Below are 12,280 nucleotides of genomic sequence, written 5' to 3'. Positions count from 1 at the left end.
GACCATAGTTTTTGGACCAAAACCATGGTTTTGGTTTTTTTTATGATGTTTGGGTGATTTTTCCCCAAGGTTTGGATCATCACCCAAACATCTCCTTAGACGCCTGTCAAACAGCTGCCTCGTGAATGAACACTTACTTGAAAAACAGAAAAAGACATTTTAACACGAGAAAAAGAAATATATATTCACAAAAGTAGTCAGCTGTTTTTCTTTTCTTTTTTAATATCATAATAACGCTAAGGAAACTCATAAAATAAATTCAATTAAAGCTACTTAATAATAAATTAAAATAAATAAATTGAATATTTAATTTTAATAAATATAAGATAATCTCTCCCAAAAAAAGAGGGTATAACCTTTTTTGTAAGGATAGTTCGCGCACGCTGGTAAAAAAAAAAAAAAAAAAGGATAGTTCGCGTACTTCACATTAGAGCCGGTAATATGGGTTGGACCCGCGGGTCGAACCCGCCAACCCGCCACCACCTGAAAAATATGAGCCCGCACCGCCATAACCCTAACCCGCGGGTTAACCCACTTTTTTTTTTAAAAAAAAAGATAACAAAGATAAAAGTAAAGCAAATTTTTACTTCAAACTTTATTGTCATTAGAAATAATTAGATAAATAAGGTTATTCAATATTGCTCATTGGTTTCATTGAAAAAAAGAATGTGTGAACTTGTGTATTATCATGTTGGAAAATTGGACAATCATATACTATTTGTATTTTATTGTGTTGTAATTTTTATTTGGATGTTTCTAATATTTATATCATTTTTAGTATTTTTATTTTGTATTATATATAATTGCTAACATTTTTTAAAAAAAAGAAAATTAAAAAAAACCAAAAAAATAAAAATAAAAATTTTGGCGGGTTGGTGGGTTGGCCCGCCAACCCACCTTTGACGGGTTAGGGTTGGCAAAATGCCAACCCGCCAGAAAACGGGCCTTTTGAGCCCACATCGGATAACCCACAACCCGTCACGGGCCAACCCGCAACCCGCAGGTTGACCCGTTTTACCAGCTCTACTTCACATCATGGTGTCTCATTTTTCAAATGATTGCGTCGGTATAATGACAATGGACATTGGTATCTGTACTAAAAGTAAAAAGGTCCTGGATCAGAACAAGTCTAACAAGCTACTCATTCAAAAATATATTTATTAAAAAGTGAAAAAAAAGTAACAACAAACGTGTGACGTTTATAAATAAGCTGCTTACGTGTATTTGTTTTTTGGACCAACCGCGTGTATGTTTTGTGGAAGCCGTCATATAAATTTATAAAAGTTAAAGTATACGTTTAGCTTTTTAACATTATGTAAGATTTTATTTTGATCTTCTGACCTTAAAATTGTTAACAAAAAATAACAATATTGAGTTCTTGAATGCTGATAAAACATTATTAAATGCTAATATATTAAGTTTAATATTTAAAACAATCATGACTGTTACAAAAACTATTATTTAAGACTAATAATTTTAGAGTTAAATGATTAAAAATATTTTTTTTTTCAGTTAATAGATCAAACTGAAGTCTTAAGTTAAAGAACTAAATTTATATTTTGCCAATTTTTTTTTTTTTGCTACAGAAAAGTTTAGGTGAGTTGGGTCCCGGGAGCTCACCAGGGTCAGGGCATGTCTCCAGGTTCAAAGAGCGCTTACAGAGGTACTTACAGATCGCCCACCAACAAGGTCCTCATATCGGCAGCGGGATTCGAACTCACGACCTTATGGGTTATGAGTCGACTCCTTACCAACTGGACCAACTCTTGTTGGCTATAATAAACACAAGGATTAGTTAATTTGTTGGGCCTAAAGTCAGTCACATAGTCTGAAATGGACTTCTCGGGATAGACAAATGGCTCGTCCGTACAAATTTGGATGTGGCCCAAATGTTCAGATCCGGAAGGAGCCCATTTCATTTCTCGGTCAATGAATTATATTGTCTTTTTCTGGAGCACGCCCGCCGTTCCCGGCCACCAAGGGCATTAGATTTAATGAATGGAGTTAGCGCTCATGATCAAAGTTTAAATCCTTACTATTAGAAGGGGTGATTCGCTATCAATATCCGACAATTTGTGCGTTATGTGGGGGGAAAAACTCAAAAAAGATATTACTTCAAAATTTTAATATAAGAATTAAGTGGAATGTTAGATTTAGTTTTAAATATAATATTTTAATTCGTTTTTTCTCATAAATTTATAATTTTCTCCTAATAAGGAGTTTTTGCTATACATGGTAAAATAAAGTAGTTTAAAAAAATTAAAATATATATTATAAATAACTAATTTAAATAATTTTTTTAATATGTTTAAATTTTTTTTTTTTTACATGAAAAGTGAAAAAGATATGAGCCACCGAGGACGCAAACTTACGTCAGATAAGACCGCTCATATGGGAACAGGACGTTATCGATTATTGTGAAAAGCTAGGCAATCAGATAAGGAATAAATAATCGCGGATCCCACAGAGATTTGGATCCGCAAAGGCAATCTCAAACATAAACTTTCAAGATCAACTCGGGATGCTTTTAAAAAAAAATTATAAATATACTTTTAATCTTTTAATTTTATATAAAATTTTACTTTAATCCCTTAATTTTTAAAAATAAATTTTTAGCCTTAACCCTAAAAGTGTTAACAAAAAAATAATGATATTAAACCCTTGAATGCTGTAAAACATTACTAAATGCTGCTCCCTCCGTTTTTTATTATAAGAGACGAATAACCGAATTACGTTGATCAAAAAAGCAGTTAAAATTAGTTAAGAACAATCAATGTGTAAAAAGTATAATTTTTTTTTCAAAAATACCCTCATTAATAAGGAGAGAACATGAGAGAGAACAATTAAATTATTAAAAAAAAGAGAAGTGGGAGGAAGAGAGAGTGTGAATTGGAGACAAAATAAATATGGGTAAAATAGAAAATCAACACAAAAAAGTAGAGACAACTTTTAAGTGTCTCTTATATATAGGAACATGCCATAAGTATCAAATGTCTCTTATAATAAGGAACGAAGGGAGTAATATATTAAGCTTAATATTTAAAACCACTATAATTATTACAAAAAAATTATCATTTAAAACTAATAATTTTGGAGTTAGAGAACTAAAAGTATACTTTTTAAAGTTAAGGGATCAAATTGAAACTTTATATAAAGTTAAAGGATCAAATGTATAGTTTAGCCTTTAAAAATAATTTTTTTTATAAATTAAGACAATTTTTTTATATATTTATTTTATATACAGTATAATTATTTTTAAATTATACTTCTCTGAATTATCGATTTCCACAGAAACATCTCGATGTCTACCTAGACCTGCTCATATACTGCAGCGAAAGTGAAAACATGCCCTTCTGTTGAGAAGAAAACACGCATCCGGGGTCCATTATTTCACCAGCTTGCTCTTCTGTTTTTACTTCAAACCTCAGCATTTTCTGTCATTCTAGTATATACTTTATAAATAATTTGATTTTATATAACTTTTTTATTATTTTTATATTGATATTGATTATGTTCATGAATAACACTTCTCGTGCTCTTTAAATAGCTTTTTATTGGTAGAAACATCTGCCAAACAATAAACGCTGTGTCATTTTTATTTTGGTAATTTAGATCGTAATATACAAATCAAAGGAGACAAATTTTTAATTTCATTTATGTATGCACTGTTGTATATTTTAGGATTAGTATTTATTCTGCGCGTTTAATTTTTGATGACATACATGTCGATAAGCTATATATAAATATATACTCCTCCGGTCCTTATTATAAGACCCAATTTGACTTTTTATTTGGTTCTAATTATAAGACCCAATCCATTTTCTCTTTTATATTTATGCATTTTTTTCCAAGATAATCCTTCTAATAATGATAGTTTTAGCTAATATACTTAATTAGCAAGGATATTTTAGGAATAACAACACTTATTTATTATAAATAACCAACTTAACTTATTTCTTTAATCTCCTCAAATAAGTCAATTGGGTCTTATAATTAGGACCGGAGGAGTATATAATTAATTAGTAGGGAGGAAAAACTGAATGGAACTGACGTTGACTAATTGAAAAACAGATAAAATTATTGTCTTGAGTTACACAAATTAAAAAAACTGGCTAAGTTAGTTTTTTTTTTTTAGAGTATGTGTTGATTTTTCTTGGATATTCCCTAATTATTGATAATAAAATTTTTAATATGTTAATTAGAAGAGATCATTTTAAGATAAAAATTACAAATTTTAGATAAAACAAAAGGAACTAAAATTTTATATTTAGTTAGAACTGAGATAAACCTACTATTCAATTTCTAGATTTCGGATTGAAATAGTATATATTAGTTTGTTTACAATATCCTTAATTGTCATAGTCATGAGGTTAGAAGTGGAGATTTGAGACCTAATATTGATTGTCAAATAATAATTAATACAAAATAATAATTAGTTGAATTACTTAAGAGAAATTGCAATCAAATTTTTTTAAAAAATTAATTACTCCGAAATCTATTGAAAAATTTTATAATTAATTTTTTTATTGACCTCATGCCATATCTTCCAATTATTTAAGGAAGGATGGAGGAGAGGGCATGGGGATGGGGATGTATTGTTATAATCAGAAGTCAATGTCGGAAACAAAAGATATGTTTGTCGAAACAATGAGATGATGCCAGAGCAGCCAAGGGTGGGGGTATTCACGTGCGTGACACGTGGTGGTCATGCACACTGAGAGGGGATGACGACGCCGTTGAAGCGTCCAGAATGACCCTTCACCCGCCAAAAGTGTATGGGTTATGTGGCAGTATGACCCGCCGACGAGATGTAGAGACAACCGAGCCACGTGAACCATCTCCTCCGCCATCATCATTTTCGTCATTTTCCTTCTAACCTCATCCGGCGCTATATCAAGTGGCTAGTGTTGGCCTAGTTAATTACAATAGAGTCTGGAGACATGTTGTTACATAAGATTCATTTTCTCTCATATTAATCAAAACAGATCGGATTATTTTTAAGTACTTTATAGTATAAATTACATTATAAAATAAATCTTATATTTAAAACAGGAAGAGTAATTGGTTAAGTTATATCTAGTATTTTAAAGTATTTGTTCACATACTTTCAATATTTTAAAATATTTTGTTACTCATTCAACATTTTAAAATATTTTTTCAGACATGTTAACACTCTAAAATATTTTGCGATAATGATTATACCCTTTATTTTTTTTTTAAGGAGCAGTTATGTTTTTTAAGTATTTTTTTAAAACTACTTTTAAACTCGTTACTAATTCCTCAAAAATTTTAAATGGATGTACATTAGATATCTTAAAATATTTTTTATTTATTTTAAGATACTAGATATACATGGAAAAAAAATATTTAAAGTGTTGGTTGAATCGCATAATATTGTATGAACGCATGTGATTTAAATGCTAATGGAGGGATGCTATCGTGCAAAAGGGGAAATGTTTTTATCTGCGAAGAGAAGGTATTGATTCTGCCTGCAAAGTATGTATGAGGGTGCGTTATTATAGTTGTAGTTATATCTAATAAAAACCTGGCTAAAAATTATACCCCTTTAACTTTCAATTTAATTAATTTGATTAAATTTAAAAAATTAGATAAATTAGTTAATTATTAAAAAACATGATATATTTTTCATAAATCACTATAATCATATTTCTTAATATTCTTATTCTCTCTCCTACTTGATTATGGTTAAGAAAATATCAATAGGGGTGATTTAAAAAAAAATTGATAATATAAAGAAGTGGTATTATATTTAAAACTAAAATTAACTTAATAACTACGTCTTACGTAAGAGTACATAATAAAAACAAAATCCAGTTTGAGTTAATTTATGATAAAAAAAAGTATGCCACACAAGCTACATGCTCCCTTTTTTTCAGATATATGCTCCCATTTATTAATATTCGAGAATATACAGCATGTTAAACTAGTTAATGATAGTGGATATTGAATAATGAGCAAATTAAACTCGTCCTTATAGTTACATGGGGTTTTGAATTAGGTACATATATATATATATATATATATATTAACTAATACACTCCTTTAGGGTGTGTTTGGATAGAAACTAAACCATAGTTTCAGAAGTGCTTTTACGGATTACGAAGTAAATATGTGGAGGAGATTATCTCGTTTTGCAGAAAAGTGCTTCTGAAACTACGGTTTTGGGATATCCAAACAGGCCCTAAGTTTGAGTTGACAGTGATGTTGATCCCCTACCGTTAGAAGATGCCCGAAGGATGTTGACGTGAACATTACTAAAACACGTCCATCTTCACAACCAGCCTCTGCGTCGAAGTAACATTAATGACACCTGCTTTCTTGAACTCATCAAACTAACGGCTTAAACTCAAAGGAGTGTATTGATAAAAAAATAATAATAATAATATAGGAGTTTAATTCAAAACTCACTATAACTATAAGGACTGAGAGTTTAATTTTCTCTTGAATAATTATTAAAAATAAGTACGTGTGCATTGAAATAATATAAAAAATATTGGTAGTACTTTTGTGAAGAAAAGTTATAAATGAAATCATTTTATAAATTCAAAGTGGAAGTGGGCTTCTGGGCCCATGGACAAATGGTTGCTTTCTGACCGGTCTCTAGTAATTTTCAAAAAATCTTTCGAAATTTCCGGAGAGGCCCCATGTCTCTCGTGTAACAGACAGCAAGCACACTAACTCATGGCCATCATCAATGAATTGCAGCCATTAACAATTAAGACATGACTCGTAAATATACATATATCTGGGATCTGCAAGGGATCTCCAAGTTTTGGTCCCAGAACTATCACAATAATAACACCTACACAGATGGCACAATCAATTACGCACCAAAATTGAACTATTTCTGATTGCTGATTTGATGCCAAACCATATAAATAGTTGATGCTTATGTTTCAACTAATTAAAAAGTTAAATACTAACTCCAGTTCTAATTATAAGATTTTGTTTACAGACTATAAATAAGGTCTTATAATTAGAACCGGAGGTAATAAGTTATTTCTATTCAGATGGTCAAATTAAAATGACCCCAATTAAGAGGATGATGATGGATCCTCACATGATGCTTTGTGCTGCCTCTTTTTCCTTTTACTTTCCCCTGAACACAAGCAACAAGTCTTGGAATTTGGAAATTGATTCTCGTCGAAATTGACTTCTAAATCTGCCATGATCTTTTAAGGCATCAGGAAGAATCTTCACATGTTTGTCGCGTTTCCTAATTTCTTTGTGATGAGGAAGTTCATGATTTTCAGAACAAATTTATTGTCGGAAAATTGAATGACTGAGAGAGGCGGGGATAGAGATGAGAGAGAGAGAGAGAGAGAGAGAGAACATGGTTAAAAAAAAAAAAAAGAAGATGACCAAAAAGACAAACTGAGGGGCTGTGACATCCTCGATGCGTGTCGTGTAATAGAAAAGCTGTCCATGCATGCAAGTCTGATATTATGTTCAATCTCAATCAATGCATTCAGATTGGATTTTAATAAGTTGGCGGTAAGAATCCTGAGATGGTGATCGATATCTGATATGCAAAACCCAGAATCAGCACTACTATGCTCCTCTTTTTTGATATTTTCATGTTAGACAGAAGCAGAAACAGTTCAAGTACTCTAAATTATCAGACCCTCGTCCGGAATGAAGACACTTCGGCAGCAATATTGTAATACTCTCACTGCCCCTATTTATAAGCTTCAAAATTTAGGAAGGATGTGATTGATTTTATAAGTTTTAATTTAGGTTTGTTTTAACATTTAATATAATTTTTTCAATAATGTTACCTTTAATTATTTCTCTTTTATCACATTTCTCCATATATTCTCTTTTATTTATTTTTATTTATTATAAGAGCATATTTTAAAACAAAAAAATATTTTTAATTTATTTATTATTTTTAATTAATTGTTTGTTATCCTTAATTTATTTATTTAAGCCTTATAATAAAGACAGGAGGGAGTACTATATACGTACATATGCAACATCAATCAATATAAATCAGTAAATTATAATAAACATCCAACTTAACGTCGTTATTTAAGAAATTTAATAATAATATCTGCATGGTGATATCGGCAATGTCTATCCTTTAACTTGGTGTTTTGAAACAAGAGACAGTGACAGAAGGGACTGCTAAAGGATGGGCGTCCACTCGGCCCAGCTGTTGGCTTCCGTCTATCTCCCACATTAATTATTCATTTCGTCCTTCGACCTTTCCCACGGACGGCCCTTGACCTTTCCTTTCTCTCTTGCTCCTTCGCTTCTTATAAATTTTACCTGCTTTCTCTCTCTCTATATCTCAATGTGTGTGCGTGTATCATCAAACCAAAACGATCATAATTAATAATGAAATACATTTTAATTTCTCACACATGGCATAAAATTAAAAAATGAATTACATTATTCATAGTACCTTATAAATAATTTAAATATCTGTCATAAATTTCATTCTACTGATAATATTTATAATTTTATATGGGATGGCCTCTCGCTCTCGGTTCACTTTTCTAAATGACGCAAGCCTTATGCTTTGTATGAAATTGGAAGGTAGGTGTGACCCTTGAGTTGAGGGAACTGGGTTGAGATCACTGAATATCTTTACGTGGTGTCGTTGACGCAGATACAAAAAAGATGGCACTATTATTGTGAAATGACAATATGTGTGTCTAATATGACTAACTCGATCGATATGTGTGTGTGAATGCGAGGCGATACGAAACTTTAACTTACCAAGAGCTCTCTATATATAGCCTATTATGTCCCCTGAGATGTCTGTGCAAGTCCAAATGTCTATCGTAATGGCTTCTAGTGCCATCAGTGCCGCCACTGGCTTGCTAAACCCAGTTGCATCGGAAGAACCTGAGAAGCAGAATAATGGGGCTTTGGTTTTCGACTCTGATTTGCTCCAAAAGCAACCTAAAATGCCCGATGAGTTCGTTTGGCCGTCTGGTGACTTGGCTAGAACCCAACATGAAGAGCTCAACGAGCCACTCGTGGACCTGAGTGGGTTCATGAGAGGCGACGAGGCAGCCATAGTGAGTGCGGCTGAGCTTGTGAGGGTGGCCTGTGTGAAGCATGGCTTCTTCCAAGTCACGAACCATGGGGTCGACCCGGAGCTCATTCGAGCGGCTTATGATGAACTCGACTCCATTTTCAAGCTTCCTCTTCACCAGAAGCTGGGTGCTAGAAGGAAACCTGGAAGCGCATGTGGCTACTCAGGTGCTCATGCAGATCGCTATACTTCCAAGTTGCCATGGAAAGAGATATTTTCTTTTCAGTATCATCACAAAAACGACGGTCACAACTCCGAAATTGTGGACTACTTTAAGTCTGTCTTAGGTCAAGAACTCGAAAACACAGGGTAAGCTCAATGAATTACCTCATCATCAGCGTAGTATATTATATTATATGACGCCACCTTTTTTTACCATAGTTCACCCAACCCCTTCTTACTTAGACAATTACTGTTGGGAGTAAAGATGGTACAATGATGTTATTGTCTAGTACATGAAAACTCTTCGGTCGAAACCGATCCTGTTTATAATTTCTGACTGCTAGTGACGAGATTGATCTCGCTTACTAGTTGGCTCTTTCGGAGAAGGGACCGACAAAAAACTGTTACGTGGAATTTAAAGCCTAGCTAGCTATCTTATTCCTGTTTCCACTCATGCTCCGCCGAGATCTATGAATTTTACTTGGACCCATTCACGATCACATAGCCCACATAAAGTGCTTGATTGAACATGCAAACCCACTTTCACTTTCTTGCGTTTAATTTTCTCTTTTTAATTGATGCACTAGTCACCTGTACTAGACACATGAACTATTTTTTATTATTATTTAACTCTGAAACGTCTGTTTGTGTTTTGGAATAATAGGCGGGTTTATCAAAAGTACTGTGAAGCAATGAAGGAAGTATCTTTCATAATCATGGAGCTGTTGGCCATTAGTCTGGGAATGGATCGTTTATACTATAGAAATTTTTTTGAAGATGGCTCGTCATTGATGAGGTGCAATTATTATCCACCTTGTAATAGCTCAAGCCTCACCCTTGGGACTGGCCCTCACACTGACCCAGTCTCATTGACTATTCTTCACCAAGACCAAGTTGGAGGTTTGGAGGTTCTTTCAGAAGGCAAATGGCTCGCTGTTCGTCCCCGACCCGACGCTTTCGTCGTGAACATAGGCGACACTTTCATGGTACCCTAACCACTAAACTTCTTCATTACTTACGTCAGTCCGAGGCTATATAGAGTCACGTTATTTCGTACGAGGAAATCAAGGAAGTCATAATTAGCCGTTCATAGCACAGGCAGTGTGAGAACAAGATAGAGATAGTAAAACAAATAATTTTTAAGAGACGAACTTTTTCACGGCAGTTGAAAGCAGACTTCAGCATTTTTCTCGGCGTCTTGGGAGAAATTCTCTGATAAAAATTACAAATGAGCAGAACGCATAATGTGTAGTAAATGAGGTTTTTAAAGTTTTAAAAAAGGACAAACGGTTGAGCGCCTGTTTAGGGCACAGCAACAGATTTGGCCCCGATCTTGATTCAGTTGAAATTTCAGAGAAACCACATATTCTAGTTTGGGTGAACATAATTAATTCGATTTATGTTAACTTTAACATTAATTGCAGAAAAATAATAAAATAGTATACACTTAATCCATGCATGCGAATTGACATATAAGCTTTTTGGGAAATTTCCCACTATCAAAAACACTTGCTTATTTCGGGTATATAAATACATGGCCGAGGATCCTCATGGGATTATTAACTCGGGGGGGGGGGGGGGATAAAGGCTTGATATGATATGTATTGATGCTTGATGTGATGCGGGGTATTATTATCATCAGAGATGTGATATGTTCTGCGATTTACTTTGAACTTATCTCCAAGGAAGAAAAGTTTATCAGTGGACTTCAACTATTCTTGGCGCTCATTATTTGTTATACATATTGGTCTGTGCTGTGTGATAGGCATTGTCCAATGGGAGATACAAGAGCTGCCTGCACAGAGCATTGGTACACACAGAAAAAGAGAGGAGATCATTGGTATACTTTGTGAGCCCAAGAGACGACAAAACAGTGAGGCCCCCAGAAAATCTGATGGAAGAAGAAGTAGAAGGAAGGAAGTATCCAGACTTCAAATGGTCAGATTTGTTTGACTTTACACAGAAGCATTACAGAGCTGATGTTGCCACACTCGAAAGCTTCATCCTCTGGCTTCGCTCGTCTCAGAAATCTCCAAACTAACTTTCTCTCCCTTAATTTGTAGGGCCCTTCAAAAAGATCCCACCTTTAAGAGTTCTTTCTAGTCATATTGCTTTTTTGAATTTGGTCAGGTCATGTCATTGCATTGGAGGGTTTGTCTCGTATTTGGTTTAGTTTATATATGATGCTCTCAGACTCTCACAAATGCAGTACAAGTAATTATCCTGTATATACAAGTATTTGGCTCAGCTAATAAAACTATGGATTTCCCCTGTTCCAGTTGATGCAAATAGTTTTGTAGTTTTGTCTGCCAACATATTCATTTTTCTTTAGAAATCGTTTTTATTCACCAATATCAATATAACATAAATAAAATATAAAACAAGCCAAAATTCACAAGTCATAAAGTACTTTCAAACCTCATATAATTAAGTAATATATTGAAAACCCACTTAAATAATTATTTAATCAAATAAAATTCTAATCGGAATTGAACATGTAGATTAATAACAAAGCATTCAATTTAATTATACTTATCTTTATTATATCATACACAGCAATTTCAATTTCTTATTCTTAATATTCGATCATTGTATGAATTTAATTGATAAGATCGTACTATAAGAGCAATTTTAATTTAGTGAAGCTCACAATTAAGTTAGAGCCACAAACATTCACAACATGAAGGAGCACTTATTTATGCAAGGATCTTAGAAGCTAAAGCATTTGCATGCTCTTCCACTCTCTTCGGCAACTGGAAGGTGTCCACTAACGCAGGCCAAGCTAAGTTGACCCACTTTATCCTCACGAGTTCAGGATTACCTTAAAATGGCCAGGTATTCCCCTCAACAACATTATTTTTAACCGAAGTTTTATTTTATTCAGTAATTCTTCAAATCAATCATTGCATTTAATTTGATCAATAAACAATGTGCTTGATCATTTAAAAAATTAACAAGTCTAATAATTAAAATGTTAAATTCTGCTTAAGATTGGGTTGAATACATATATAGTACGGATACTTCTCACAAAATCATTTACCATCAGAATCG

The 12,280-nt window shown here is 33.1% G+C and overlaps 1 protein-coding gene across 1 annotated transcript; it reads left to right on the top strand.

Moving 5' to 3' along the window:
• The first annotated feature begins 8,813 nt into the window (after positions 1-8,813).
• On the top strand, positions 8,814-11,504 carry LOC114723948 (gibberellin 20 oxidase 2). The gene is made up of 3 exons (XM_028910197.1): positions 8,814-9,376; positions 9,894-10,215; positions 10,995-11,504. The coding sequence occupies exons 1-3, from the start codon at positions 8,814-8,816 to the stop codon at positions 11,268-11,270; spliced, it is 1,161 nt and encodes a 386-aa protein (XP_028766030.1). The 3' UTR covers positions 11,271-11,504.
• Positions 11,505-12,280: the final 776 nt, after the last annotated feature.

This window comes from Neltuma alba, unplaced genomic scaffold, assembly GCF_004799145.2.
Source record: "Neltuma alba isolate B1F8T4 unplaced genomic scaffold, ASM479914v2 tig00012163_pilon, whole genome shotgun sequence".
Taxonomy (NCBI): Eukaryota; Viridiplantae; Streptophyta; class Magnoliopsida; order Fabales; family Fabaceae; genus Neltuma; species Neltuma alba.
This window is presented reverse-complemented; position numbering and strand designations above follow the sequence as displayed.